The sequence below is a fragment of the Pteronotus mesoamericanus genome, unplaced genomic scaffold (assembly GCF_021234165.1).
Source record: "Pteronotus mesoamericanus isolate MK-2021 breed Mesoamerican mustached bat unplaced genomic scaffold, CSHL_Meso_final contig_182, whole genome shotgun sequence".
Lineage (NCBI taxonomy): Eukaryota > Metazoa > Chordata > Mammalia > Chiroptera > Mormoopidae > Pteronotus > Pteronotus mesoamericanus.
In genome coordinates this window covers 13,933,557-13,961,019 of record NW_026555078.1, presented here as the reverse complement: position 1 = coordinate 13,961,019, position 27,463 = coordinate 13,933,557, and the positions used below count along the sequence as shown (strand labels likewise).

The following is a 27,463-nucleotide window of genomic DNA, read 5'->3' as shown; positions in this document are numbered from 1 at the left end:
GTCATAGGAAGTTTCTCAGTGATTTATATTTTACTTGTCATGCTCCATCCATTTTTAATATATTTGGAGTAAAATTTACATTATCATAATATAGAGGAAATAGAAATAATTATGACCATTGATCCACCAACGGCAGAATATACTGATGGTCTCTAATAGAAAGATGTCTTGTAAGCTCATGACAGATCCAGAAGACTCTCTCATTGACTTTAAGGGGTGGGAAGGTGTTCTACCAGTGACTAAGGGAAGCTGAAAAAACAGGTAACTTTTCCTCTAAATGATTCGGGGCTTTTAAGAATGGATTATAATACCAAAATTTTGCAAGTTCAAAGGTTTAAATTACATGCAAAGGAGGAATATAACTTGGCCCTTTCTTCTTTAATATACATGGAGTTAAAAAAAGAAAAAAGCTGTATGGCCATTTTCTTGCATTTGGATCTTGACAACTTCAAAGTCAGTACCAATGAGAAGAAGTCTTTGAGCCTTTTGTTTTCTGAAGCTGAGCCTATTAGTCCTTGCTTGATAATGCCGCATAACTAAACCACAACAGAATTTAGTGGCTTACAATGTTAAGTATTTATCCCTATGTTCCACAGACTACAGGCTGATGGAAGTTTGTCTTATCTCAGCCCTGCTCAGCATGGCAGTTCTTCTTTGGGCTGCAGGTGAGCTAGGATTAGCTCCAAGCTGAAATTAGGTTCAGGTCTATGCTACGTGCTTTGATTCTGGGGCTCAGGCTGAAGGGTCATTGGCTCCCTGGGGCATACTCTTTTCTTGGTACATTCTAGAGCACAAAAGGGCAAAAGCCTCTGCTTGCATCACATCCACTTCCATTCTAATGGCCACACAGGTCATGTTGAAATGCCATAGTCACGGAGTGTGAAAGTATTGTTTTCCCCCCACAGTGGAAAGACGCTGCGAAGTTACACAGTATTCCAGGGAGTGAAGAAATGGAGCAGTGATTTAATTTACAACATGACCAACCTCATTACTTATTTGACTGTACTTGATAACAAAGTTTGACTCTTTTAGATGGATATCAGAAGTCTTCCCATTTAAATGCCCTCTGAATGCAGGAATTCTTTCCACAGCAGTCCTGCCAGATGCATTGTCAGTGGCTGCTTGAGTTTTCCCAAGACTTTGCAAGGCAGCCTGTTCTGCTGTAGGAACATTGTCATGGTGGAGAACAATCTTATTTTTATTCAGAATTTGTCTCCCTATACAGTGTTCCCAATCCTCAGAAGTCTAAGCTCAGGAAGAGAGGTGAATATGCACTCCTTTCTTCGTGAGGTAGTTGTTTGTGATGACAGCCTGCCCTTTTCTCTCCAGTGTCCTGGCTTTTCTAGTTTCTGTAACCATTCCTCAAATGACGTGAAAGTGTTTCTCCAAATTTCACCATTCTTGTCATGCTTCTATGGACTGTCATTAAAGCCTATTGATGACTCTATTAAAGCAGAGTGTTTATTAGAGAACAGAGTGCTCTGCCCTTTGCCTGGCACCTGCTGGGCACTGGGAGATCATTACTGTCTCCAATAGCATCACTCTTCTGTCTATGCATCCATTTTACCTGAAAGTTGTTTTTTGTTTTTGTTTTTGTTTTGTTTTTGTTTTTGTTTTAAATAGAGATTCTATCCCACTTCTAGATCCTATTGAGCTCCTGGTCACCTAATACCTTCATCTCTTCTTCCTGAACTCCATTTTGACTGAATCATCCCAGTCTTATAGCTATGCAATTGTTTCTTTTACATGAACGAATCTATATGTATTTTAATTAACTTTATTATTTCACTCTCTGTTATCTCAATTTCTCTGAGCATTTACATCCTAACTTTCGACATAAAGGGCAGGTGTGAACTTGTAACCATGGTTTCTCTGTCTTCATCCAAGTCACTGATACAAGTATTGGCCAGGTAGTTGTTAAGGACTTAGTCCTGCAGTCAGTCCTGTAAGGTCTGGCCATCTCGTTAGCGAGCCATCTCTAAATCTTTGTAATGTGGAAGCATCCCCATTACCATTGTAACCTCAAAGATATCACTAAAGACTTTGTTTGCTGCTTTGTTGTGATTTTTACACTTGGTCCACATCATTCTCTTAATCTTCCCATTTGGTCAATGTATTCTTAAGAAAATGAGATTCGTTTGGTGTGACTGGTCTTAATGAAGCTGCGTTAGCTCATTGCATCTTCTCTTAGTTGATAAAGCCCAGAGGTCACAAAATCAAATGTCCATAAAGGCCCAGCAGATAGTAAATATTTATATCCTAAGTCTTTTTTATGAACAGAATTATCCATCCTTCACCTATTCATCTTTGTCAGCTGAAAAAAATCCTTTTGTGAGTCAATATTGCCTGCTATTTTATGATTCCTCTTCTAAGTAAGTTGACTGGTCTGTTAGTTTCATGAAGGCATACCTTTCTCCATTTTGAGAATGAGGACCATATTGCTACATCTCCTGCCATAGTTTTAATAAGGGGCTGCGAAGATCCCAGTTTAGTCCCAAGTCAATTTAAAAATCCCCTCTACAATGTCTCTAACAAATGATTGTATAGATTTTTTTATTTTACATCTATTTTATTAGGATGATCTCACTTCATTACAGTGTAGCTGCTACTGTTCCTCCTTCTTTTCTGTTTTAGGAAAAATTGGCTTGTACTCTTTTCACAGTTGATTCTACCTGTGTCCTTGGCCTCCTGCTCTTTGGCTCTTCTGGGATTCCGTGCCATCTGTTAACTCATCCCTATTTTAGCCATTATATTTCCCCTCCTCTACCTCTTCCCCGTCTGTTCACAACATGGTCGAATATATCTAAAATATATTTTTTTGTCATTTCATTCAATGGCTTCCTAATACTGACTTGAAGAGGGTTTATGTCCTTAATACAACATTCAAAGCCATGTTATGATATGGCCTCAACCTACCTTTTAATCTAGCAAAACCCATTTCCCTCTAGTGTATGCACTATGCTCTGGCCAAACCCATCCATTAATCAGACTTCATGTTTCTCGTAATCTTTGTTTTTGACCCTGCTAGTCCCATTGCTTTGAATGCTATTTCATCAGTCTTGTTTTCACTCCTTTCATTTATTGAAATCCTCAATGTCCCATACAACCTAGTCTGTGAGTCACCTCTTTCATGAAGCCTTCTTTGGTCTCCCTAGCTAAATAATAATTTCCAATGAAGTCCCATTGAATTTTGTTTGTATGCTATTGCCTTTACCATTTTCTATATTTTAAGAGCTTTTATGAATAGGTCTTATCTCATCTACTGAACTGTAAAGTTGTTGAAAACATTCACTGTTTCCCATCCATCTTTATATCTCCAGGATCCAGCACCACTCTTTGTAGTATGTACTCAATAAATGCTTATTGGTTGATGAAATAATTAGTTCTGATATGCATTAATAATGATCAATCTAAGTGTTTTCAAAACCACACTCAGTTCTCTATATTTTGGGACAGCCACTCTTGAGATTGATATAAACCAAATTTCCACTCTATAAAACAAAAGAAAATAGCCTTTATTTTTATCTTGTCTGTAACAGATATTGCACTAGGTTTCTTTCATAAATATTACATGTATGTTATTGCTTTATATCTTCCTAAAGATCCTGGTTGGCAGATTTTGCACTGTTATCTAGATAAAGAAACAGAAGCTAAAACATATAAATACAGTATTACTTACTTGAGAGCTGGGTGTGGAAGTCTCCTGGGAAAACAAGGCTATTGGATGCATGTGATGGGGAGAGCAGAGAATTGGATAAAAAGATGCTGGAGTCTTTTTTTGGTTCTGTTTTTTACTCACCATGTGACTTAGAGAAGTTTGTCTTTGGCTTTTCTATTCGTAAGTCTGAAATTCGTATACAACTGTGAAAAATATGTGTCCCCTTCCTTACCTCCCTCCAAGAGATTAATGAGACGATTTCTAAGGAGCACTTTGATTTTCTTTGATAAAAGAAATAGATAAGTGTGAAGTGAAGCATTTCCTGCTTCTATTGAAGGTTTTAAAGAGGGTGAAAATCGCCTTTTAAAAATTATCACAGTAAAAGCTAGAGGAAGAAAGAGCCACGTGCATTTAAAATCAAATCAACAATTAATGTAGAGCACCTAATGATCTTCTGATATGTGTATTGTGCATGATAATTTACCAGGCTCTTTTATATATATTATCTCAGTTGGTTCTTATAACTACTCTCTGTAGTGTACAGGCTAAGCACTTTTATTGCCATTTTAAAGATAAGGAAGCTAATACTCAGAGAATACCAATACTCATATGTTACTTGATTCCTATGGAACAGCCCAGGGTTAAGCTCAGCCTGGACTCCAAACCCAAATTCAGTGATCTTGCACCTGCTGACATGATAGCATTCAAACTGAACTACCCACATTCTGTCCATGTTGGGCATGAAGTTTAAACCCTTCCATTATAAAGCCTGCTCATATCACTCTACCTTAAAGCCACTCTCTTTCCACATTCCTTGTTGTCCCTAAGTAGATCACAAAAGATCTGTTGGAGTTGAGAAAATTCCCAGATCATCCTGTCAGGTGGTTCCCTAGAAGCCTGAGGCAGGTTCCCTATGTTCTCTTCTCCCTCATAGCAAGCCCTTAAAATTCATTCCAGTTTCCATTCTTCTTGATACTTCTCATCATCCACCCCACCCTTGGGACTGAGCATCAGCGCAAGGAGTATTTGAAAGGTAAACGGTTCTATTCATTTCAGAATCAATGCCTAACACAGTATCTTGTACACAGTAGGTGCTCAGTACATACTTGCGGAATGAATGGCTAGACTAGTCAATGATTTTGGATGGGGCAGGAGTACAGAAAGTTCGGTAAGAATACTGTCAGCAAAGTGTTGTTCCTGATAATAGAAGATCTGAGATACCAGACTGAAAAGCTTGACATTTGCCCAGCTGGCAACAATAAAGTTACTGGCACCAAGAAATGGTTTTCCTGGGTTTTCAACCTCTAGGGCAGATTCCACCTTTTTTTTTTTTTTTTTTTTTTTTTTTTTTGTCTTTTCAATTCCACTGGGACTACCTCCCAGGAGTGCCACTTTGCTGGAGATTTGCAATATATAAGACAAGCAGAAAACCCCAAGTGAATTGAGGGAGCCTGTTAAAAGCACTGATTTCTGCGATGTCCCAGTTTGTTAACTAAATTGCAGGTTATATCGCTTGGCCAGAGACAACTGACAGGAACTCTGCCTGAACAAGTGGCATCTCCAAAATGATATGTATACGTTCGTTTCATTAGAGGCGGTGGGTATCATTGCCTAGGCCATCGCAGTAAATCTGGTGATTAAATGCATCCCCTGGAATTTGGGGCTGACAGCATACATCGCCGGGCTGTGCTAGAGAATCCAGGCTGGTACCCTGATGTAAATGACAGCAAAGCAGATCTCTGGGTCCCTGAAGAAGGAGGCAGAAGTTCATGATGTAAAGAAAGTTTCACGGGCATGCTGAACATCTTCCCAATTAGGATTGTAATTTCTTGGCTTGTAAATGATGTTTAACATTCTTCTCTCTGGTACTTTTTCTGGCACTCCAGTGTCCAAAACTCTAAGACATCTGGATCCAACAGCTGCATATTGCTAAGATTTTAGCAGTCAGCAGAAACAGTGGTAGTTGTTAACTGGTGAATGAGAGGCAGCCTCAGTGTGACCATAAAGTGAACATTTTGAAATTCCCAAACGTATACCAAACTCCAAATAACAAGTCCTCTTTAGAGGCCTGAGGATTGGCTCTCTAGCTCCTCTTAAGTGTCTGTCTGAATTGGTAAGGTCATCTGGAGGGGGTTTGTTTGGGTTTCTGGTATGTTACAAAAGGGACGGTTCCCCATCTATTTTATGCTATGAAGTAGCTGCTCTTCCTGGAAAGAAAATACTGGGATGACACACCTTCTGCTTTCCCTGCCATCCTTTAACTAGTTGGTGAGATTGGATGAAAGGTCTCACATGTCTGTGAGACCTCTTCCCTCTCTTCACCCTAATCAGAGGACTCTTTTCCTTGTGTGGGGAATACGAAAGCTAGTTTAATCTTTGCAGGAGGCAATGAGAAAAGAGAACAGGACTAGAAATACAAGTAGGAAGTCTGATGGGTGGCCAGGTCCACGTCCCGTCCCAGGCCCATTCCCCAGTTCAGCTCCACAAGCAATCAAGTTCTCTGGTCCTTTAGCCTTTGTCTATTTCTCAATTGGCTTGGAATTCACAATGGAGAGGGCTATGATTTATTGCCCACTTAAACCTCAGCATTACAGTAGAATAGCGATTCTGTTTTTCTAGCTGTTATATTGCAATGAACATTTTTGATTTATTTGGCAAGTGTGTTATATAACTAAAATAATTTTTTCAATATCATGGTCTGCTCAAAATTAAATGGTAGTTCTAGAGCAGTGGCCTACATTAAATTTTTCTTCATGGTTATAGCCATACAGATATATGGACTCGCAGAACTAGAAGTGTATTTGCATAAAATTTATATGTACCTTTCTGTACTGATGGTCTGCCCTTATGCAACTTTCAATAATGCATTTTATTATGTTTGCTGGCATTTATTAGTCTTATTGTTTATTGGCTAAATGTACGATTCCTATTGGTGTGTTTCTAAGTCAAGGTAAAGGTAGCTACCACACTTCAAAGTTCAGAGGAAGTCAGTTTTATTTAGATCAGACCTTCGGACCTTCACAGGAGGCTGCCTAACAGTGATCGATTTTGTTGTTGAGCTTCAGTCCATGGAAAGTACATTAAAACCTTGAGCTGAGCCACCTCTCTGAAGCGGCAGTGAGGTGGTTTCAATTTGGCCAGCACTTTTGATGTGCGTGTGTAATCTAACGCTGCAAAAGGGAAGGGACCTGAAATACCTTGAGCATCTTCTATTGTGTGCTAACTAGGTGCCGGTCTAGTTACTTTTATCCTCATAACAAGCTTTTTGTGGCAGGTCCTATCATCCCAACTTTCAAGATAATACAATCGAGGTTTAGAAAGTTTAAATAATTTGGTCAAAAACACGTAGTAAGTGATGGCGTTAAGATCCAAAGACAGATCTGTCTTACTCAAAAGCCTGTGATTATTAACATCAGGCAATTAAAAAGCAGAAAAGTCTGCATGAGGCAGGATGATAGTAAGTGTTTAAAACAGAATAGGGTCTAAGAAAAATTGTTTTTTTTACCTTATATTTCTTTGAATACCATGGGCCTCTTGATGTATCTTTTATTGAGGCTTAGAAAAGTGGCTAGTTACAGGGTTATAAAAGTATTTCCATTTCCTCTTTAGCCTACTATTAAAACAAACAAACAAACAAACAAACAAAACCAGCAAGGAAAACTTGGTAACTGGCAACCAACACTGAGCCTTTACCCTGGATAGACAAGTAGGAGTGGTGGAGACTGGTGAATTGGACAACTTTGCCTTTCTCCCCAATCAGCTCTAATCTTTGCCTTTTCAACGCATCCCAGGGTTGATAAGACTTACCATTTTCAGAAGAACTTAATAATCTAACTATTCTTGAGAGCCCTTCTGATTTTTAAATGTTGGAAACTAATCCACATGAAAAAAAATACCATGAATTTCCCCCTTTAAAAAATAGAATATACATCTGAGGGCCTGATCTATTCTGAATTTGCCTGTAGTTTCTGAATTTGTAATCTCTGCATGAGACAATGCAGCTGAGAAGTACTACTGGAGATAATAAGCGATAGGCAGAAGCCAAACCCCAAACAGGTTTCATTGCCCTTCCAAAAAGTGCGCCCCCCCCCCCCCCAGACTCAGTACATTTGTGTGCTGTGCCATTCCAAGTCGTCACTCTGCTCTTCACCAGAGATAGAAATGAGACTTGTGTGCCATAAACACGTGGGTCTTAGATGCCCTGAGCACTTACTTCTGTGTATTCCTTGGGTAGGCCTGGGTGTCTGGTGAGCGGAAGTGGCCTAGCTCATCCTTTGGCTATTTAATCAGAAATGAATCCAGCTTTAATCAGAAATGAATGAAACTAGGTTACTAAGGTGTTTGCCTTCAGTTATTTGCCTGCAGAAAGTCTCTTGAAGTCAGTACAAAGCAGAGTGGCAAGAAGTACAGGGTGGGGCAAAAGAAGGTTTACAGTTGTTAGCATGCAAAAATAATACAATAACAAATAAATAATAATACAAGAATAAATTCTGTGTTTCATATAGTCACAACTGTAAACTATTTTTATCCCATCCTGTACTTCTATGTTTGAAAGTCTGGGACATTGTTTTTCTGTAATCTTTCAGGTGAGGCGTGGTAGATAGGTTTAGCTGTATTCATCTAATCTCTATTGCCTGTATCCCTATTAGTACTTCTTTTTCTTGCATTTAAGTGTTTCCTTACAGGACTAAATAGGAACAGTAAAATAACTATTCACTGCTGAAATATGAGTGCTCTCGCACTGTTCAGATGATGTCTACCCTGAATCTCTGAACCTCTGAGCCAGGATCAGGTGTAAGTGCAGAACAAATCGTTGCCCTTCTAAACAACTAAAGTTCTTCTGCTAGAAAAGAGATGCCTATAGCAGAAAGCAAGGGAGTTAGCAGCAGGGCCCACATGGGAAATAAAGGATTTTATTTCTATTTATTTTGAGTCTCTAGTTTTCTAAATCCCATAAATGTAATTGTGCCATCAGCAAGAAAACATTTGCCATGAGATTTGGGCAGGGTCCTCTGGGCAAGAGAGAAAATATTCTCTAAGATATAGCATGTTTATGAACCTTGAAAATGCTTTCTTTTTATTCGTATACGGTGAGCCATGGAAGTCTACCTTAACATTCAAAGGTTTTTGCCTTGGCAAAATTAGGGATGCTTTGAAGATTTTATTTATTTATTTTTAGCGAGGGGAAGGGAGGGAGAAAGGGAGAGTAGCATCAATGTGTGGTTGCCTCTCGTGTGCCCACTGCTGGGGACCTGGCCTGCAACCTAGGCATGTGTCCCAGCCTAGGAATTGAACCTATGACCCTTTTGGTTCGCAGGCCAGCACTCCATCAATTGAGCCACACCAGCCAAGGCAAAATTAGGGATATTTAGAAAGCAGGCCAACTGATTAATAGTCTAAAAAAAAAAAACAAAAACAAAAATTATGCCAAGTATATCCTCTTTTGCCCTTTTACAGACTGAATTTCATTATCTTTCAACTATCTAAACTTCCATTCTTTCTTGTTTCTGCATCTGCATCTACCTAAATAAGTCTTATCTAACTGTATTTTTTTTTTTTCACCATGAGCCTGACCTTCCCACATAAGGCATATTCTGTCCTGAAAGTCACATAAGAAGTCCTCTGCCTCCAGTTGTTTGGACAATTTCTCAAGAACTTACTGGATATCTCTTTGGAAATATTAAATGGGAATATTCCTTATCGTTACATAGAGAATAGTGTGCTCATGTCTATTTGTCCTTTATTTCCATTTATTTTATAGTGATTTTTTCAGTGCCTCATATTTTTAAAATCGCTCTCACAAATAGTTCTTGGTTTATCTTCACCCTCACCCAACAGGCTCAGTGATGCCATCCTTGTCTTACGCACAAGGAAACTATGCCCAGCGTATTCGTGACTTGTTGCAGCCATGTTCAGTGCTTTTGCCCTTTGCACAGTACCACCCTTGAGGGCTGAACAATTCTGAATATATTTTTCTAGCCTCTGATGGGCCCAATAGAGTGCCTTATACAGAAGGTATGATTAGTAGACACTTGACTGCCAAACTTCTATGACTTGACGTTGACTTACACAATGCTAATTTGGAGAAATAATTGTTTTAAGAATATAACTGTGTGTAAAGATACACACAAATTGAAAATGGATGGTGGTTGTAGTACACGCTACTCAGTGGTGGGCCAAAAAGACATTGAAGAGGAGATGACCTCTCAAAGGCCGGAGCTTGAACCTTAACACTGACTAAGTAATCACTGCACTGAGGAGTACAGAAGAAGGTGGGAAAATGAAAATAAATTTTCCTGAAAGTCTGGCATCTTGGGTGCTTCAAGGGTTAAACTGGTGTTTAACTGGAATAAAATGGTTCAAGGAACTGGTAATAGGATGGAGTAGTGTTCAGCTCCGAACTTCAGTTTGAATCTTGACCAAATAAAGAAGCAGGGTGGATTGTGGGCCTTGGTAATGGAACTCTGAACCTCTTACTTCCAGGTCTACAGAAAAAGTTCTTCTCAGGCCATGTAGGCTTGGTGTGTATACTGAAGACTGTTGAGTAGACCACGTGAAATAAATAATGGACATGATCCCCTGAGATATGGTCATCATCCACATTTTCAAAAACACTCTACCAAAGTAAAATCAAGGCAAAAATTGAAAAGGAGGAAATGAACCATGGATGGAGATGTTGCACTCTGCTCTAAAGTGTGGCTTGCTGAGAAATGCCAGTATGTCAAGAACTCAGCTGAGCATTTATTGAACCACCTCGATGAGGAAAGATAGAAAATAAAAATGCATTTTCTGCTTTCACAACGCTCATGCTCTGATTGAGGAAGAGAATCATTCCATTTAAAAATTGAAATCAATAAACCCAAACAATTGATTTCATTGTTAAATAGATACTGGAGAGCTTGTGGGGTAAATGGAGTATAGACCTAGTAAATCCAAGATGGGTCTGGGAGGACATACATGTAGAGTTGTATTTAGTTCTGTACACATATGCACGTTGGCTAGAAAACCTGGACTCTAGCAAAAGGAAGTATCTTCATGACATAGGAAAGGGCCTGGGAGATCTGCCCTATCTTTGAATCAGTCCTGGGTCAGTGATGCCCTAATTGCCAATCAGTTGCATTCCTTGGAGCTTATGATGACTCTGGATCATCCTGATGCTTCATTCACTCTGGAATCTATAGCTTGTTTGGAGTCAGGTCTGTGATTGATTCACACTTCTTCTGTGGAAGTGAAGTCTCAGGGTTTCTATTGACTATTCAGGTACCGTCCAAGGGCTGGGTTAGAACTTGACTACAAATACCTTTTGACAGAAACAGAAAGGCCTACATTTCCTAAGCCATCATCATTTACTTAAAAAAGAAAGGAGAGGGTCGTAGAAACTAGCTTTTGGGTATTTTAAGTTTTAAGGTCTCATTTGCACACATACAGGCTCACACACACATACAACTCTCTAACATTGTATTCCTTAGTTTGTATAAAGTCTTTAACAGCTTTATATCAATTACATTGTATTGCACCCAAAAAAAGAGAGAGAAAAAAAATGTGTGTGCCCTTTAAATGCCATAATGTGAACACTTCTTCATATTGTGTATGGATTTATGATAAACTCCAAGGATAATCCGTGTATCTAAAGCTGTTGCTGGCTCCTAGATGGCTCACATATACTAGAGGAATGATGACTTCCTAGTTTCTCAGGGTTACTTCCCCCACTTGGCTGAACTTACTTTACATTTTGGCACATACACTACATTCAAGTAAAATAAGGAGATGTGTTCTCTAATTATCCTATCAAAAGACATGCGTCTTTTAAATAATTCTCAGTGGAGACATGTTGGGTACCTTTCCAAAGGCATGAGTCAGCTGCCTGCGAAATGTTTTCAAGTCTTCCTTTTGGGTTACTTTTACTAAACTCACTTGGGGCCCACGGAAAGCATTCTTCTTTCCATACTCCGCTCAGGTGGTCAGATTACTCTTTCCTACAGTGGCTGTGATGCCAGCCTGGTGATCCGCAGACCTGCCTTCTCCTGATGTACTGCAGTGGTTTAAATTTAACATTTCTCCCCCTCTGTTGCTTTTTCTGTGGTGTTTGGGGGTAGGTCAGAATCAACCTTTTGAATTAGAAACGATACAACCCAAGAGAGAATGTTATAGTGGCGATAGTAGACAAAAAGGAGGACCATAAACTATCACCTGGATAAAATGCCGAGCTGCAACACTATCTCCAGGACACACACACACCAGCGTCGCTGCATGCAGACAGCCAGTGCTGATATATTGGAGTCTGCTGGCCATTAGGTTTACGATAACTAGGAACAGAAAAATGAGCCCCTATTTCAGTGTGTTCATCCTAAGATGATGACACAGTAGCATCTCCTTGCAGGTAAACCAAGAGAGCTCAGTTAATCACCATTTATCACTCAAGGGACTCACCCATCTTGCAGATGCATGGGGGCCCTGGAGACTGAGATATTCATTGGGTTGCAGTGCTATTCTCTTCTCTCATTCCATCTAATGTAATAAACTGCAGCCCTGGCATCAGAGTGATATGTGCTGGCTTTTAGAGTCCCAAGCCTTTAACGTGTACATGATTCACTCCACAGAACTAAACAAATTTTCAGAAAGAAATGTCATATCATTATAATTTTAATAACTTTACAACTTCGCTCCATCTCCTCCATTACCAGACTATTCCTAGCTACCATCATCTTTTGCCAGAAGCCTCTAATTTATTTCTCTGAATCCGCAGCTGCTCACCTTCAAACAGTGTTATGTTGAATTGATTTTAGTATCTAAACCACCCTTAATGGAGTCTGAGATAGATTAGTTCAGGCCTAAATTGGGTGAATTTTCCTACATTTTGTCTTAGCTTATTAGAAGTGTGCTCTCCTTACCAGGTAATAGTTGAATGAGCAAGTATAGACTCCCTTCCCATTTGACCTTCCCACTCTTATTTGAGTTATTCTGGATGCTTAAACATTGAACTCTTGGTAAAAAACTGAAAGAAAAAAAAAAAAGAAACATGGCTAACCTTAAATTATGCAAGGTTCCATAACAGGGGTCAGCAAAATTTTTCTCTGATAGGCCAGAGAGTAAATATTTTAGGTTTGCAGGCCCCATGATTTCTGTTGCAACTTCTAAACTTTGCTTTTATAATGCAAAAGCAGCCAAAGACAATATGTAAATGACTGAGCACAGCTGTGTCCCAATAAAACTTTATTTACATAAGCCAGCACCAGCCAGAGTTGGCTCACAGTTGGCTGATTCCTGCTTCTGGCCGGTCGGCCTCCTACAACTTTTGCATACCCAGTCTGCAAATGCGCCATCGAAGATGCTGTAATCTACATCGGATTCTCTGATCATCTCAAGAACTGAGCATTTCAATTCTGAAATGTGTATACTACATATTTTTTTTTAAGCTAGAAAATTGTAGAGAGGTTAGCCTGGGGATGCATCCATGGAAGTAACTGAACATAGCTTGCTTATTTTTTTTTTTTAAGTTTTTATCTATTCATTTTTAGAGAGGGGAAGAGAGAGAGAAAGAGAGAGAAACATCAATGTGTGGTTGCATTTTGCACGCCCCTTGCTGGGGACCTGGCCTGCAACTCAGGCATGTACCCTACACCGTGAATCAAACCGGCAACCCTTTAGTTTGCAGGCTGGCACTCGGTCCACTGAGCCACACCAACTAGGGCTGAAAATGGCTTACTTATTAAACCAAGAATTCTTGGTTGATATTTATTATTCACATAGGTCCATTCACCTTGAAGCCATGATGTTAGCTCAGTCTGTCACTTGAAAAACAGGTAAATAGTAAAGCACTTTGGAGAATTGCTAAAGGCTTCCTTACAACTACAGAATAGGTCTTGAAGGGTGCTGGCTGTTTACTGGTCTGTCTTCCATAGGAGACCTGCTGTGCATCCTCAGACCAGACTATCTCAGACCAGACTATCTAGTTCTAAGAGAGGGAGTTTCTCCTTTGAAGCCCACTTAGAACTGATCACACATCTTTGTGGAAACTGATTAGTCTGTAGTGGAGGATCAAGGGACTAAATTGGAGCTGGGACTATCAGCTCATATCATTGTGCCAAGGAAGATGTACCAGGGGACTGGCTTTCTTAGGGATTCGCAGCAATTACTTACAAGAGAAGGGTGTTACCAAGATCAGACAGGGAAAATAATATAGGACATATATTTTAGACCTATCACTTTCTGGCTGTGTGAGCTTGCGTTTCCATGTTTACATCTATAAAATGGGCCCTTGAGCGCAACATAGAGTGAGAGGAGTGTCTAGAGATGATCCACACATGTTCATTGCTCACCCTGTTCTTTGAGGGCTAGAACACAGTTTTAGATAAAATATATAAAAGTGTGCAAGTGTGTACAAACAGCATGCCCTGGTGTGCACATCTGTATTGTTTGGGTGTTGTGCGTCTATGTGTTATGTTCATGCATACATGCGTTATAGGAGTATTATAGGAAATGAGTTAAAATATATAGGTAAATATTTGTAGAAGAGTTTCTATCTTGCAGTGCATGCTTTATGGACATTTGTTCAGTGACTGAAATTTCATACCTCCTTGTGCAAAGTTTCTCGGTAGTGGTACGGTTGGTATCATGGACATATGTTTCTTTGTTGTGTGTCCTTGGATATTAAGCTGCATTCCTGTCCTAGCCTGTACTCACTAGATGCCAGTAGCACCCCACCCATACCTGTGACAACCAGAAATATCTCCAGACATTGCCAAATATATTTGGGCACAAAACCACCTCCAGTTGAAATCACTATGCTGGTAGAACCAAGACATTACTCTAAGGAAATGATCCCAGGCTTTTGCAAGCACCTGGAGGGCTGGTGTGAATACAGATTGTTCGGTCCCACTCCAGAGTTTCTGATGCAGAGGGTTTGGCATTAGATCCAAGAATTTGCATTTCTGACACCTTCCCAGGTGATGCTGCTGCTGTTGGTCCCAGGACTACACTTTGTGAGCATGTAGGTAAGACGAAAGAGGCTCTGGAAAAGCTCTAGGTGATTTAAAATGTGCTTCCTAATTTTGAGGATTATAATTACTGTGAGCACAGGGCTTAAGGTTTGTTTATTAAGGCCATCGGGTAGTTTTCTCACAGCTGCGGTAGAGATTTGGGGGGAAAGCAAGGCATTTATGGGAGATGTTCGGTCTGCACTGAGTTTCGGTTAGCACTGCCCTGCCAGCTGTCACCTGGATCCTGCCAGGAGATTGTTCCAGGTCTTGGCGTAACACTGGGGCTCCTACAAAAATGAACTTTAATTTTTGCTTTGTAGTCAAACTTAACTATCAAACAAGGCAGTATGACACCAGGGTCTGGGAAGACAAGTGAATGTTCAGAGTGGATTTGAAGGACACAATGACTCAGGATGCCAGTTCGTGACGGTGACTATTGGAGCCGTGGCTCTGACTTGCATCTTATTTATTTGCACCAGCTGTCTTGTCCTTCCTTGATTCTCCCCTTTAGGTCAGAGTTCCTGTTGTCCTAAGCTGTCATCCCTGCTTCCTCTAACTCTCTTTTTTTTCCCCCTTTGCTTGTAGTTAGAGATGAAGCTGTCTTGAGCTATTTATCAGCCTTATCTCTCTTGGCCCTCTGTCAGTATCTCAGACTGCGGATCTAATCCGCTTTAATTGATTGACCTCGGGCATCCAGACATCAGCAAAACACCAGAGGAGCACAGCTGCAGCCCAGGGGAGAGGTGGATGCCATTTTTCTGGGTGGGTGCAAAGGTCATGGAGACTGGTGCAAATTCAGGAAAGCAGAATTAGTTTCTGAGACATTTAATGTGAATTTTCTAGGGACAATCTATATGGATTCTGGAGTTGATGATCTTGAATGGGCAACAGTTCTTTCAAATAAAGTAGTATTGTGTAGGTCATGTGCAAGATGACTCTTCCATCATCTCTCTTAATATTTCTCACCCAGTTGTCCTACCAGCATAATCACTACTGTCACCAACCTCACCCCATCATCAACATCATTGTTCTCTCTTCCTTTTAGAGCATGTCAGACTTTGCCAAGGTTTTAGTCATTTCTCTTAAGTAGCATTTAACACAGTCGTTTTTGTTGTCTCTGTATTGTTTTTCTCATTATTCACACTGGTAGCTTAAGATGCAGATGGCTGAGGGATTTGCTCCAGATCACCTGGACAACAAGATACAGAACTTTGACTGTGCTCAGGTCTTCTGATTCTAAACTTTAAAGGCTTCTAGAACCCAGAGCAGACATCCCCTGCACTCCCGCCCTCTCTGGCCCTTCCTGTCACAGTTCTACTTAAGCTCTTCAAGGGAAGGGGACTGGGTCATTGCCATGGGATGATGGTGAAGATCCAAACTCTGTCCAAGTCCTACAGCTGGAGTCTTGTCAGTGTGGGTGACCTCTGATGGGCTTATTCTCCATCTCAGACTTCTTGAAGGAGAGACATGATCTCTTGTATCTCTTGAATCCTTTAACAGTACGTGGCTCCGCGCTCCCAGAGTGCACATTCAGTGCTTATTAGTTAACAGTTCTCCAGAACAAGGAGATCATAACATTGAAAGAATGGACTGATGAATTTCACCAAAAGACAATTAATAGTCACAAAAGAGACTCTACTGTCTTCTAGTGCAGTGTTTTATCCTAGAAAACTTCAATAAAGTTCTCCCTCAGCCAGAGTTACCTGATGACTCAAGTAAATGGTACATCATCTTTTTTTGTATTTTACTAATTACATATATAAAGCACAATGAGACTATATTTTTTTTTACCTAAGATTTATTGCAAAAATATCTGAATATAGAGACCAATTCTCTACTTTTTCCTATAGCATTCATATCCTGTTTAATCTCCCACCATATAAAAAGATTAGCATATTTTTTCTACCACAATCACACATTCTAATTCATTATTCATTGATTCACTTATGCACTAATTTAACAAATATTTACTGAGCAACTGCTAGAATTTCTATTTTGGAGATACCCACAGTTAGGTTAGGCAGACAGGTTAGGCAGCCATAAAGTATATTGGAATTGCAACATGTAATACATGTGACTGAAATATAGTATGATGGAAAATCCATGGGTTTTAAAGGCAGATACACCTGAATTCTCATCTTAAATATATCTCTTATTAGTTGCTGAATTCACAATTCTCTCTCTATCTTTAACCTATAAAATATGAAGGGTAATTTTGAGAATTTGAAAATCATTCTATTAAAAAATATTTGCCAGGTACCTACTCTATCCATCAAGGTGGTCTGGGTTCTGCTGCAGCAACAAACAGTTTAAAATATCTGGTGGCATCAAGCAATCCAGCTTTGTTTCTCAGTCACGTTCTATGTCCATTACTAGTTGGCTCATTGCCACCCTCATTCAGTGAGCCGGGCTGACGAAGAAGCCACTACCGGGAATTTGCTTGGTGGAGTGGTTGAGAGAAAATGGGAGAACTCTGTCAGGTCTCACACCAGCAATTAAGTCCATGGCTCAGGAGTGACACAATATTGATCGGTCAACACTGATCTCTTGGCCTTACACGTTACAAAGGGACCCAGTGGTTCTCTTACTATGAGCACATAATGGGAGGACTAGAAAAATGTTTAAATGCTGCCACTGGGAACTTTATTTTTTATGACCCAGACTCTGAAATGGGTATGGCAGACTTGGCAGTGTGTGGATCCAAGAGGGATCCCATCCATACATGCCAGTGTCCTTGTGTTCCTGCCTCGCACTGAACTCACAGATTCTGTGGGAAGCCAAGAAGTAAAGACATTGAGAACTGTTTCCTTTGCACGTCTCCCTGGCAAGCATTCAAGAGTCCCAGCTCTGTTCCTGTCAGCTACAATTTTCTGAAATAGTGGATGGTGCAGCCTGCTGTCCCCGGGCACACTCAGGAATGAATGGAGAGGTTGCCTTCAGGGAGATCTTTATTCCTGAGAATTTTTCTTGCCCTTGTGTGTTTTTGTTCCTGAAATGTGACCTCAGCGTTGCTAGCATCTCCTGCGTCACCTCCACAGCACTAGCTGTAATGTGGCTGTTGGAGGGTCAGAAAATTGGAACCTGACTAATTGGAAGAACCAGGTGGGCTCATAAACAGTCATTACTAATGAAGAACGACTGACTGGCTATTTAAAGACAGCTGTTTGCTGCACCATTCAGATTTACCCTAAATGCACTGGAGGATTCTTCAGTAGTGTCTTCTGATTTACCACTTGTTTTTGTTTTTAATATCGAGGAAAAACATAGATTGAATTGATTGAATAGTAACTTTAATAGCAATGGGCACAGAGATATTAACATTTACAGTCATGTTGTTTTTGCAGCTATACTTTGCTTGTCTTGGAGAAGCTTTAAAAGCCACCAAGGAATGTGAAGAGAGAGCAACTACCAAATTGCGACAGGAACTTAGCCTTGCAAATATTATTTTGTAATGTTCCATTTGCCAAACTCTACATGTATTTCCACCATATTTCTTGACAACAGTGTGGCCAAACCAGCAGCTCTTTAGCTCATGCCACTGCTTTCAGCTACTCTAACCAAAGGAAGAAAGGGGAAAAGATGACCGACATTTACTGAGGCCCCAAGCACCTGCCAGGTGTTTCACACCTGCGTGTTCTTCTAAAATACTCACAACGAGCTTCAGAGGTAGCTTTTTCCTTCATCCACATGTCCCTTTTATAGTAGGACAATCGGAAGTTCAATATTTTGCCTATGGTCATACAGCTTTCAGAGCCAGAAATATTATTTGAGCCATGCTGAACTAAAACCCATGTTTATCCTGGTGACCCAATTAACTTCTCCAGTAGTTAGTGTTGTATATGGTCAAATGATTGGATGGTTTCTTCTCCTGAACTCATTTACCCCTTATATTTGTATAATCGTTTATTTATAAAGTGCTCTCATATTAAGCACATCATTTTAGTCTTAAAACAGCCCTATAGGGTATGTAAAACTAGTGTCCCGTCCTCATAGTAGGTTATCAAGAAATGGCTGAGAAAAGTTAAGTAACCTGCCCCAGGTCAGTCAGGGCTGACTCTAAAACCAATGTTTTTCTCTCTTACATCTTCTCTTTTCTGGTCACATGGACCATGAGCGTTTATTTTAATGACAGCTGAGCATGATCAGTTCAGACCTGGGCAACTATATGGGGATTGGCCACAAGGCTTATAATGAGCTGAGACAAAGCAGTTAGCCACAGATTTCAATGCCACTGTGGTGCCATGACAAATGACAAGGAGGTTGGAGTAATGAAATTTTATGCGCATTAAGAGGCCGCACCTGAGGTCGAGCACCGCTGCATTTAGCTGCAGGAAACACAGTGGGGCACCTGGGTGAGGGCCCCCGCTGGGGAGGGGTCTGCGTGTGCTGGCAGGATTAGCACGATCTCTCTGAAATAGTGATTACATTGGCAAATGTGTGGAGCCTCCGATAAGGACCAAATATTTATTCTGGCAGAGATTAAATCTTTTCTTTCCCTGAATCTATTATGGATCTTGCAGAGAATCTGCCCAAGAATATGTGTCGCTGATCAGCCAACTCACTGAGCCAGAACTGTACTTTGTCACTGCTGTGGTTGAAAAGCTGCAGAAGGCTGGTTTAAAAGGTCCCCTCTCTCTCCCTAAGCTGTTCTCCATCCAAGATTAATTAGTGACTCAGAAGTGAGCTGAATCACCAACAGTCCTTTCCATGCACGCAGGATCTATATGCTGACTTCTCATTGAAGAACAGTGGAGCAGGGAATGGCCTGCATTTGTGGGGTGGGCAGAGAGCAATGGTGTCTGCAGTCATGGTTTCTTAATGCCTCAGTCCTTTGATTTTGCTAAGCAGAATCTGACTCAGGTCACTATAGGTTTGCTCAATTAGCAATGAGGGTGGCTTAACTTGGTAACACACACACACCCTTAGAAATGAATGCCAGTTGTTTAAGAACAGGTCATATTGTCATATTTTAATTCCTAGAGAATTAAGGAGTAAGAATAAAATGCATCATATTAATTATGGGCATGAAAGGTGAAAAAAACCCTATCATCAGGAATGTTTATTCATGCATACTATTTTACTACCAGAAACTTTGTTTAGGGCTGAAGATGTAGAAGAGGCAATAAAACTGAACAAAACTAAGAGCATAGTGTCACAGTAAACAGGAAATTAAGAAATCATGAGTGCAAATGATAGCTACCATTTGGGCAGGCACCTGAATCACTTTTTCCAGAGAACAGACCATAGGAATTGCGAGCATCGTTTTCCACGGCAAGCTACGCTACGGGGCCCAAAAGAAGCAGAGCTGGTCGCCCTGTGTCCCTGTACCCCGCATCCTAAAAATGGCCTTTGTTGATCAGCTGCAATTTCTAAGTACTTTCTGAGGTCAAGACTCCTGGGTATTTGTCCATTCTTTTTTTGGGTGTAAGATGCGTTCATATACTAAGGGAAGATTGGCAAGTTGAGAAAAGCCTATCTTCTGAAAATATAAGTGAAGTGTACTAAGCTATATGCGAGACCAGTACCTAAAATCTCACCAGAAGTCTCAATTTATTGACTTTAAGCATAGTGAGTGCTTAATAAACATTGTTTTTATGTACTGAATGAATGCATGGATGAACCAAATTACTAAATCTTAGATTCAGTCAAATCTTTCCTACATTTCAGTTCATATGGATTCTGACTTCTTTTCCTGTACCTTACTCTTCCTTCTTTTTCTCCTCCCCTCCTCTTCCTATCCCTCACCTTCTTCTTTTTCCTTCCTCTCTTCCCCATTCCTCCTTTACCTCCCCTCCTTCTCCTTCTCCCTCTCTCTCGCCCTTCCTTTCTTTCTCCTCCTTGTACTTCTTCTTCTAATACTTCCTGAATTAGGAAACAGAAGACCACAGACTATGTGAACAGATATTGTGACTCGGGCTTGTAGAACATCAGAATTATAACTAAATTGGATTATCCTTCAATATCCAATCTATTGCTTAGCCAATACATCAGATTATTCCTTGGCTATTCCTCCTGGCACCCTGCATGCTGTGATACCCTTTCAAGAGAGTCAGAGAGACTGATTATATCTGAACAGTAAGGTTACTTTCATTTTATGTCTCACTGGAATACTAATTCCAAGTCTTAGTTGTAACCAGTTATTACAGGAGAAGAGTAAGAGTTTTATTACTTATGCTTCAGTGTTTCACTTCTTAGGAGGTGGATAATATCACCACCTCCACCTTCACCACCACCACAATCATCATCCTCATCGCCATAGAGGTAGTCTTCTGCGATTCATTGTGTTTTCCCTCAAAATCATTTTTGGGCCATGGGGTTTTGTCTGCTGTGTAACAGAAAGCAGTAGCACTGAATACTACATCCCTCTTTGGATTAACCTTAGAAGTAGGGCTTAAGTATAGGGAGAGTGACCGTCACTTGACTCTGAAAACCCCAACTCAGTTTCACTGGCCTCTACTGAGGACACATCTTCTCCATGTTGTAGACCTGCAGAAAGATATCATCAGGAGTTGCTGCATAATGCCCCCTCTTCTGCATTGACTCCTAATGATTTTGTACCCCTCCCCTTGGCCTTGATCACCCAAACTGTGCAAGCAGGTTTGTCTTCCCTCTTCCGTTCCACATCTGAATTGTGTGGTGCCCTAGGCCCCAATGTCTTCTTACCTTCTCCTAGAAAACAGGCCTAACTTATCACACAGAAATGGGCTTTGTTGTGTTGCTGCACAGTTGTTCGGTAGTTCTGTGAATCCAGCTTTGATATCTGTTGAGGGCCATCAAATGATGTAACCTGTACAGTGCAGCCTGTGAGAGCAATTTGGGTAGCTTGCTACCATTGGTTTTTATGTTTGGGATGAAAGCCCATGGAGAAAAGTAGGATACTGTTATGACCTTCATGTGAATGCCTCCCTGTGGGTACCTACACATTTGTTGTCAGTTGGCAGATCAACCTGAAAGAGAGAAAACCTTGTGCTTTGTGATACCTATACCTTTTGTATTTCTTTATTATAGGAACAGGGGAAAATTGGAGTCGTCTTCAATATTGGCACAGTTGACATCTCTATCAAAGAAGAGAGAACTCCTGTAAATGATGGCAAATACCACGTGGTGCGCTTCACCAGGAATGGTGGCAATGCCACACTTCAGGTGGACAACTGGCCGGTGAATGAGCATTACCCCACAGGTACACGTTTTACTCTCAATGACTGTCCTCTTTTTGCTTTCCCATTCTTACTTCTAAATGGTGATTTTTCTCATGATCATCAGTAAATCATAAAACACTGGCTAGTAAGTGTACATTTCTGTTTTTTGTATGAGAAGATAAGTTATTCCTTTAGGACCTGCACAGTGTAGGGAGCTTCTGGAGACTTACTAACTATGCACTGAACACTTTTTGTCAGCCTGACTAATACTGCCTGACTGGCTCATACCAAAGGCAACTGTAGGATTTCCAGGGCAAATGACGAGCAATGGAGGGAAAAGGCACCGATTTTTATCATGAGCTATTGTTGATCCTCATGGAATAATCAATTTGAGATTTGGACTTTGGGGTGCCATTTAGTTAGGTGTGGTTGGAGGTACTCATGGCCAGGGGTTGCAGAGAGGCTGTGAAAGGAAGTTGACTAAGCTCGAGTGGATAAACAATAAGTCAGAGTAACAGAGAAAAAGTAAGGGGGGGATGTCATTCATTTGGTTGACTTTGCCAATTTTCTTGTCACTTTACACTAAGCCTGACTTGATATTCAGAGATTGGTCCTAGTAGGTGGGAGGAAGAGGGGTTAATCATCTGTTTAAATTTTATAGTCAAGGAGCGTTTGCCAATAAACTCCCAGAGCCAGATGGCTGAATCAAGGGCAATGAGAGGGAAGGATGCCTTCTTTAAAAGAGATCATTTAAATAATCCCTTAGTCACTGCCTCCCCCCCCTACCTCGTCTCTCATTTCTCCCATGAAAAGAGCTCTGAATCCTGATCATTAAATGTTTCAGAAATGGAAAGGAAAATACTTTGGCTAAGGGCCTTTGCTCCACAATTGTATTATCACCTGGTGGATACAAGAGAAGAGCTCAGAATAATGAACTTTTCATTAATGTGGGCATGATGCTGTGTCTCACTGTCAGTCTCCTCCTCTCCAAACTCCCCATAATTTCCTCATTTTTATCCTCTCACTTCCTTTAGAGTGAAGTAGGCACAGAGATGAGAAAGCCAGAGAGCACGTTCCCAGAAGTGTAAGAGCTGTTTAGCGAATAATCATTATGGCCCAAAAATTTCAAATCACATCAAGGCTGGGATTATGTTTTCACCCTTAACTCAGTATTATTTTTTCTTTAAGGCCAATCCGAACTAACTGTGTTGCTGGAATTTCCTCTAATAGCCAGTCTTCCTGTGTCTGGCTTAAGAATCATGGGAGCATCCATAAACAGCATGCAAGACTCCCAGATCATTGAAGCAGAAAGCCTCACCTACCCCTTTATCTAACCTCTCAGTCTCCATACAATATCCAGGTCATCCCTTACTGGGAGTCTCTTGTCACACTCTTAGCACTTCTTAAATTAAGTCACAAAAATGACCTTATGCATTTATCTTTGAGCCTTTGAAGAAAGCCAGCGGTTTTAACAGCTACTATGAATTTTTATCATCATCCAAATTCACTAGGCACCAATAGACCTGATTTTTAAATGCTTTTTGCTTAAACTCTGGGGATGGGGGTTGCAGGCAAATCAAAATAGCTTGAGATCTTAAAAGCTGTTTATTTGCTCATAGGAAAAATCAGTCTCTCACCATGCATATTATCATTGGCCCTGCTGGTGCTGCTGTAGGGTTTGTTATGTTTTTATTAGGAATTTCAAAGATTTCTAAATTGATATTAACCACTTGCCCTGAGCCAATATAGAATCTATGAGTTTTTGCTGCCAGCAATGAAAAGACTCTTTAATAGTAATTTTAAAGCCACAGATATGCAGGGAAACCAGTGACCCTTGCTGTGTGCCTACCTCTTTGTATCTTTAGTTGCAAATTATGGGTTGCTTCCCATGTTTTGAAAACAGAGAAAAACCTTTCTTTAATGGCATTCCTTCCCACGGAAAACTATTATTACTAGTAACTGTCAGTAACTGTTATTTAGTACTAATAAGTGCCATTATTATAAGGCATGATACAGTATAGCAGTTATAAGTATGGGCTTTGGAGGCATGTGGCTGGAGCTGGGATGTTGGTGCCATATCCTGTGAGTCTAATGTGGGCTGGATGAAGGCCTTGAAATGCCCTATTCGCTGAAATATTTGGTCCTCTCTCCACATATAATTCCAAATACAAAAGTGAACCAAAAGTGTACAAATATCTAACAGTTCTGATTCTTTTACTCTGATGATCACTGTGATACTTTCAAAACATATCAGATTCTTTCTCCCCACATTTTAATTTTGGACTCTGTTTTCTTGGTTCCCTAAGGAAAGTGCTTATTCCTTCTATTTGGTAATCCAGTTCCAAACCTGAGGGAAGTTATTTAACCTCCTCAATATTTGTTTCCTAGTTTGTAAAATATCGGTAATGATAATACTTACTTTCCAGGGTTAATGTGACGATTATGTGAGTCAAACACATGTAAAATGCTCATCATAATTCTGGTTCAAGTCAATATTCAATAAATGTTAACTATAAGGATTACCAAACATTTGGGTAGCATCTTTTTTTTTTTACTATTACATATTCACTCATACAGATTACTTCATTTATGACTATTAAATTGGGTAAAGTAGATATTTTTACTCTTCATTTCAAGTATAAAAAGAGATGCAGGGAGTGGCTGTGTCTTTCCTAAGGTCACATAGTGAACAAGGGACAGAACTAAGACCAGAGTCTCCCTTCTCAGCTGGGCACAATTTCCACTATTGCTCCCATAGCAAATTGGGGACGTTTTGAAAAGTGCATAGATAGAAAACAGCATGGTTCTTTTTGAGTCCTTGGATTTATTCTTTTTTTAAGTGTCATATTACAAAGATGAGTATCCATAACCACACATAGCTGGCTACTGTGAGATGTGAAAATTCTCCTTTAAAAGTTCTTTTAGCTCTGCTAAAAAACTCATTTGTTATGAGTCCAAGCTATCCACCTGAGAACAATGGCAATGTGCTTCCATGAGGCAATTGAAAAATACTGAGTATTTAAAGGAGCTCTCATGTTACTTCATTGCCTAGATTGGAAAGGGGTATGGGAAAGTGCCACTTGCTAGTTTTACTCTCCATTCTTCCAAGACTTCCTAGGAGTGGCTCAACTTTGAGCTTTGGATACCTCACTTACTCTCCAGCCTGCTTCCCTGTGAGACTAAAAGGATCCATTTAACAAAATGTAAAACATCATTAGAGCAATCTAGCAATGTTTAATTAATCTCTATTAAACCATAAGAGCAAAAATACTCCCAGTATCTGGGCATCAAAGAACAAAGCCACTTTGACACAGTTTCTACAAAACTGATGCATTCTCCTTTATCCAAGCTATTCTATTTTATGGATGGTAATAAATATAGAAATCATCAGGAGGAGTTCAGGTGTGCTATTTGTCTATTGCTGGTGCTGAAACAGTGAAGTCTGGAGTGGCTCCTATAGGAAACTCACCTAAGTAATCTCATTCTGAAAATATGCTCTCAGGACATTGTTCTTGCTCAACAGGTCCCTGTGTATCAGGATGAATGGGTCAACTCCAGAACCTTCTCATGGGCATTTATGGGATTTTATGTGGCTCTACGGAAACATCCCCTGGTGAAATATTTAGAAGCCAGCTGGGCACAGGGCATGTAGCTTACCTGCTCTTTGTGAATCAGGAAGGATTCAAAATAAAAAGAGTTCTATAGCCATTGCAACCTTACATCACTTAATGCTGGGAGACAGAACTCAAAAACACCTTCTTTTCTTTCAACCTGAAAATAGAAAGGCTAAGGAACAGGAAAGGGAAATAAAAGAAGCACCAGCCCCAAGGTAGCATCCAGACACTGACAAATGTTCTTTAAAAAGCTTCTGATTACTACTGTCTTGACACAAGGCAGTGATGGAGACAAGGGAGGGGAGAGGAGAGGTGAGTTGAGCATGAGAAATTAATTTTAGCCCCAGCTCTAGGCCCCCTGGGAGGCTGGGCTGCCTGGGGCTGTGAAAGCTCCTCTCTCTGCCGTGAGTGGGTGGCTGGTTGTGTCAGCAGGGCTATTAGCATCCTGAGCACCACTGTGCAGGAAGGGGCTTTTCACGTCCGAGCCAAGCTTCCTGGAAACGGAGACTGAGAAGTAACTCTGATATGGAGGACTTTCTGTCTTCCCATGGGAAATGGAATTGAAGAGAGCAGGGTCTCAGTTGTGTTCTTCTTGATACTGCACGGCAAGTACATTGAAGTGCTCTTGGCTGGGATTCCCTTCCTGGGTCAATAAAAATACCCGCAGATGACCCCAGTTAAAAACCTGTTTGACGACCCAGCTCAGAACGAAGAAAATACAGAAATGGCTCCCCTTCTGGGACCCTAGGCTAGAAAACTCCCTCTTTGTATTTGAGTGTATCAGATTCCCCAAAACCTTGCCTTTGCAGGGCTTGTAAGAAAGAACATTGTTGTAGTGCTTACTGATGCTCAGTGTGCCTTCATATGCATTATTACACTTGAGCCTCACTCTATCCCATAAGGGAACTGGGTTTGGTATTATGATTACCACCTTAGCCATTTTAAGGTTATATCATTGAGGCTCTGAGAGGCTAAATAACTTAATACCACACAGTTTAAGGGGGAGAGAGGCAAGATCCCTGTTCTGATCATCAGATTGTACTATCTCAAATTTCCTGAGCATTTTTATATTTCTTAATCATACTTTTATTGATACCGACAGTAGGTTTTTAGGTTTTCGCTTTTGTGTTTGTTTTTCCGTGAAGAATATTGTCAAGTAGAAGTCCCTGCCAGACTAGTCTAGTTAGTAGGTTTCTCAGCCTTGGCAGTATTGACATTTTGTGCTAGATAATTCTTTGCTGTGGCAAGCTATGTAGGGGGTCTAGCAACATCCCTGATTCTACAACTATATGCCAGTAGCATCTCCTATACCAACTGTCCTTTGGGGGACCAAATGGCCAAATGGGGGACAGGGGAAACAATCATCCCTAGTTGGGAATTATTGTGTTAGGAGAAAGTCTCCAGCATATTTTATTTCAAATGCTTATTGTCCTTTTACAGTTTAGGCAGTATAGACGGGGATAAGAGAGGTTTCTTTGTCCACATATCATCCTAAATTATTGAGACTTTGAAGGGTTAAAAACACGTCTATGCACTTGATGTGATGCTGAGAGTTCTCAGGCCTTGGGCTTGAATTAATTCCTAGCCAGGAGATTTTCTTTGCTTTTCTTTCTGTCTTTGGCTGTGAACCTTTGAAGCACACATTCCACAGGCCCTATCTACCTGGTCATTCACCCGGGACTAGTGTTAACTTCAGTTCAACAGGGAAAAAACAAAGGTAGTGAAAGCCTGCAAAGGGAATAAGAAGTACAAACACAAGCAAGGAGAAAAGCCATAGTTGCACGTGGTTTCTAAGACTGCAGAGATGTAATGGCTACTGAGGGAGGCTTGCTTAATGAAAGTGTTTGAACGGTGCTAGGTACACATTTTAAAACCATCTTATGAATAAGTTCTACCAACATTCTGTCACAAAACATGTCCATTCATCAGTCAAAACAGTGCGTCCTGAATATTTGCACTGCTACATAGCTGATTTTTCTAATTTGTCAGGAATGAATTAGGATTCCCAAGCAGGTGACTTTCTACTTCCAACAGACTTTCAACTTGCTGGGGTTGGTTTTGATGAAAAAAAGT

The 27,463-nt window shown here is 40.4% G+C and overlaps 1 protein-coding gene across 14 annotated transcripts in view; it reads left to right on the top strand.

The window, feature by feature from the left end:
* NRXN3 (neurexin 3) overlaps positions 1-27,463 on the top strand; it is a 1,414,514-nt gene that overhangs the window by 1,208,803 nt on the left and 178,248 nt on the right. For all 14 annotated transcript variants that reach the window (XM_054567201.1, XM_054567200.1, XM_054567197.1 and 11 more), the window contains one exon: positions 21,646-21,817. In XM_054567201.1, coding sequence (XP_054423176.1) covers positions 21,646-21,817 — 172 coding nt within the window. The remainder of the gene's footprint in view (positions 1-21,645; positions 21,818-27,463) is intronic.